This window comes from Monopterus albus, unplaced genomic scaffold, assembly GCF_001952655.1.
Source record: "Monopterus albus unplaced genomic scaffold, M_albus_1.0 scaffold170.1, whole genome shotgun sequence".
In the NCBI taxonomy this organism is placed as follows: domain Eukaryota; kingdom Metazoa; phylum Chordata; class Actinopteri; order Synbranchiformes; family Synbranchidae; genus Monopterus; species Monopterus albus.
This window is the reverse complement of record NW_018128050.1, coordinates 485,357-489,486: the sequence shown is the minus strand read 5'-3', so window position 1 is coordinate 489,486 and position 4,130 is coordinate 485,357. Positions and strand designations below refer to the sequence as shown.

The following is a 4,130-nucleotide window of genomic DNA, read 5'->3' as shown; positions in this document are numbered from 1 at the left end:
CACACTGAGAAGGTGTGCGTTGTTCTCGGGTGTCACACCGCTACATGTCAGCCAGCAGCTGGGAGAGGTTTGTTAGGCTTCATCTCACAGTTTGGCAGCGTGGTGGACAAGCTGCGGCGCGACACTCCACAGAATAAGGCTGCGTGGGTTTACTGAAGGTTTACCGAGCCACAGTGTTTGTGAGTGGGTTTCCATGCGCCCGCTCCGCCTGTGTTTATGTCGCTTTTCAAGCAAGAATATCCCAAAATGACTGGTTCCATGCAGGAGTTGAGAGCTGGTGTCTGCCTTTGGAAACTGGACCTCTTCATTCTGAGGACACAAATCAAACTTGGTTCATAGCACCTCTCACACACGTCTCCCTCTACACAATAAGCAGTATAGATAATGGATGGATGAATTTATTAGTGCTGTGTGTTTTGCAGTGTCAGTGGCAAGCACTAGGAGCACTGGTCTGGCCACCAGTGGGTCCAGTAGGACCATTGAAGTCCCAGAGACCTGCTGACCTGGTGGTCCCTGCAGCTGTACATGTGTTCAGGTCCCAGTCTGAGCTCCAGCAGTGACGGAGGAGATGTGGCCTATGCTGACCTCCTGTCTCTGGCCAGTGAGGACACCATCTCCAGGAGGGTGAGTCAAACACAGACCCTGTTCTCTGTGCAGTCGGTCCTGTGATCGGGTGATAGCTGTCCAGTATGATGTTTAGATTCAACGATTCGGATGTCCGCTGTTCGATCTCGGTAAACAGATCTGTTCATGTCACGTTCAAACCTCTCCATTCCAGCTCCACTCAGCAGCGAGACTTGATCTCAGCTGTAGACATATATTTTAAACCACATTTGTACATCTTCATCTGAGAAGGCCTGTCAGGAATGAGCGAAGCTGCACTAAAAAAATATAAACCTAACCCTCATCTTGTCACGATGAACCTCCTGAACTGAACAACAGCGATACTCCCCTCTTAACAAAACATTCATGTTCCTTGGCAGAGCGCTCCAGTTCCATCATCAGACAAAAAGGATCTCTTTATGGAGGGGTCACTCGGGGGAATATGGAGCGAGTTGAGTGTGCGCCGAGGCTGCAGTGTAATCATAATTCCCTTGACCTCTGGTGACCCCTGTGAGCTCTGACAATGCAGGCCACGTTACAGAACAGGCGGCTGCTTTCATGGCGCCGCCCGCTCCAAAATGACTTTTTCATTTCTCCAACAATCATACGGCGGCGGCGGTGGAGAATGAGAGGGCAGATTACATGAGGCGGGGGCTCCTGGTGAGATGAGCGCTTTTTCTCCAAAAAGACAGAGACCAAGTCGTTGTCGGTGTCCGCTCTCATTAGAATTCCCCTCAGACTCGAAGCCTGATCTGAATGCATCCATGATGGTTGGAAAATCTTAATTAATATGTAAATGTGTGCACGATTTTCAGGAGAAACCTCGTGTGAAGGACTTTGTTCTTTCTGTGGATGCTGCTCCAGTTTGATGCTTTAAAATCCGACGTTGTTGACGTCCTTATTTACATCGTTCATACAAGTTAGTGTAACTAAAAGGGCCGTACAGGTCAGCGGTACTAAGACAAACGTAAAGTAATAAGTCAGTCTGAGGCTCATGCACGTGTGTGATGTAATAACAAAACCAATAAAATGGATAAAACTAGTTTTTAAAAGCAGTGAAACAGACAAAGACAACAAATCAAACCGACAGCAGAGGGAGGGAATAAGTATGTTTTGAAACACAAAATCAATATATATTTAGAATTAAATATGTATTATTGTAGCTTTACCCAAGTAGTTGCTGCTTTACCCTGACCAGACACACGCAGGTTGCAGATCAGTAAACAAAATTGTTTCTGAAATAATTCTGATTGGTTTCATCTGTCAAAATAACAAATAACCTATTTTACCATTTAGATAAAGGACATGCTCAGCTGGGATCTGACAGGCTGGCGTGCAGGAGTCACAACAGGGTTGATCTGGATGAGTTGCCGATCCCACTGTGTCACCGTGTCCTCTCAGTCAGAGGCCACAGGTTCCACGTTTTCCTGAGTCAGAACACACACACACGAATTTAACAGGACACGTTAGGTGTTTTACTGCTCAACATATAATCTCAGTTTCTCCCTCAATATAATAAACAGAGGGGGAAGCAGAGTTCCAGCTTCATCGCTGCAGTGGGATTGAGGAGTCAGGAGTCTTTTTAAGTAATATAGATTAGTCATGCGTCAGTGAAGCGGACTTCATCACAGTCTTTAATGCATTTTTATCCGTCTCACTGGTCTGTTTAGGAACATTTCATTTTCAGACAGATGCAGCGAATCATGACTGCAGAGCTGAGCTCTGAGTCAGAGAAGTGTAATTAAAAGAGAGTCGTGGCCTCACGGGCTCCTGCCTCATTGTAATAATAAATCATTTGTAGCTTCAGGTGCTCGCTGTGTCAGTACCTTAGAGATGCTACAGACACACAACTGACACATCAGGCCACGTAAAATTAGACCGTATAATACTGTGTATTGCTGGTCTGATTTCCACCTGTTTTATTATGGTAGCAGCTGTATGATCACTTTGTCATTTTATAATATACTATAGTACTACTACCTATGTTATTATATTTATATTATATTACGTATATGAGGTTACTCTTGAAAAGACATTTCAATCTCAGGGAGGCTTTTACCTGGGTAGATAAAGCATAAAATAAAAATGTGATATTCTCTTCCATTTGTGTTACAAGCTGCGTTCTCACACAGCACAAGTTCTGTTTATTGATGACGCCACTGTTTCCCCTCTGACACTGTGGGGATTATGCTCACACACCAAATCACAACAAAAGTCGTCTCAGGACACTTTACAAAGTCAGGTCTAGACCTTACTGTTATTATTATTGTTGTTATTATCATCATCATAGAGGAAAAACCCAACAAATCCCCCTTGAGCAAACACTTGGTGACAGCAGGGAGGAAAAACTCCCTTTAACAGAAGAAACCTCCGACAGACCCCAGCTCTTGGTGGGCGGCCTTCTGCCTCGACTGGTTGGGGTGAGTGGATAGAGGAGACAGAAAAGAAGAAAAGCAACAAGACACAACAAACAATCAAACACCGGTCAGGTTGATGTGGCCGGTGACTGCTCATCAGAAGCATAGAGCTCCAGAGCCAGGGCTACCTGCAGAAAGGTACAGGGAGAGAGAGAGAGAGAGGGGACACACTACAGGAGAGGGGAGACACAAAGTTAGTGACGGGTAGTGGTGGCAGATAGATAGATGGATGGAGGGGGAAGGCAGGCAAACGACGGGTAGAAATCATTTAAGTTGAGCACCAAGCTCCCCCTGAGTTTTTATCTATAAAGACTTTGGTCCCAAAGTGAATAATGTGACAGAGCTTCTATGCGAGCTCCTTCTTCCTCTTCTGCTGCAAAGTGCAGGCTGTCAGGTTTATCTGGGATGTTAGAAGCTGATGTGTTTGTCTCATTTAGCCGTTTTTCTTTAGAACAGTTGTCATAGTTTTAGTTCATGTATTAAGTGTGAGGAATCTTCAGCTGTCTTCAGGATGTAATGTTTTATATAAGTGCAAAACTCTTATTCGCACTTAAACACTGCAGTTTGTGACGTGCCCCTGAGGCCCATTGTTCTGTTCTGTTGCCTGCCTGCACTCGTCGTGCTCTGCGTCTATCTCGGCCTCATGAAAGAAAGATCTTTAATCTCACTGAGGGTTTTCTGGTTAAACAAAGCTGAAACTGTTCTGTGCTGCCGGAATGTAAATTTCCCCTGAGGAACAGTCTTTTCTTTTCTTTTGTTATCCTGTAGCTTAATCTTCACAAATGCCTTTTGTTTAATTAATGTTGCTAATAACTTTAATCGGTGCAGCTGAGAGCACCTTGACAGATAAATTGACTTATCACATTGATCAGATGATCAGAGTTTGTCCTTGGAGGCTCCAGATAAAACAAATGCTTCTGGGATCTGAACCCAAGAAGAATGTTGTCTTTTTACTCCAAAAGGGAGTTACAAAGATGAAGAATTGGAAGGATTTATAAAACTTTGTGTTGCTCTTATTTCTTCTTTTATTGTGTGAAAGCAACTAACAAAAGTGATTGAGACAAAACAAGACATAAAGGGTTAATTCACTCACGGTGTAAATCTCAGCAG

General features: G+C 44.2%; 1 protein-coding gene across 6 annotated transcripts in view; it reads left to right on the top strand.

Annotated features, from left to right (window-relative positions):
* The window catches only part of LOC109969087 (uncharacterized), a 79,473-nt gene that overhangs the window by 14,529 nt on the left and 60,814 nt on the right, over positions 1–4,130 (top strand). For all 6 annotated transcript variants that reach the window (XM_020615742.1, XM_020615743.1, XM_020615745.1 and 3 more), the window contains one exon: positions 423–624. In XM_020615742.1, coding sequence (XP_020471398.1) covers positions 526–624 — 99 coding nt within the window. In that variant the 5' untranslated portion in view covers positions 423–525. The remainder of the gene's footprint in view (positions 1–422; positions 625–4,130) is intronic.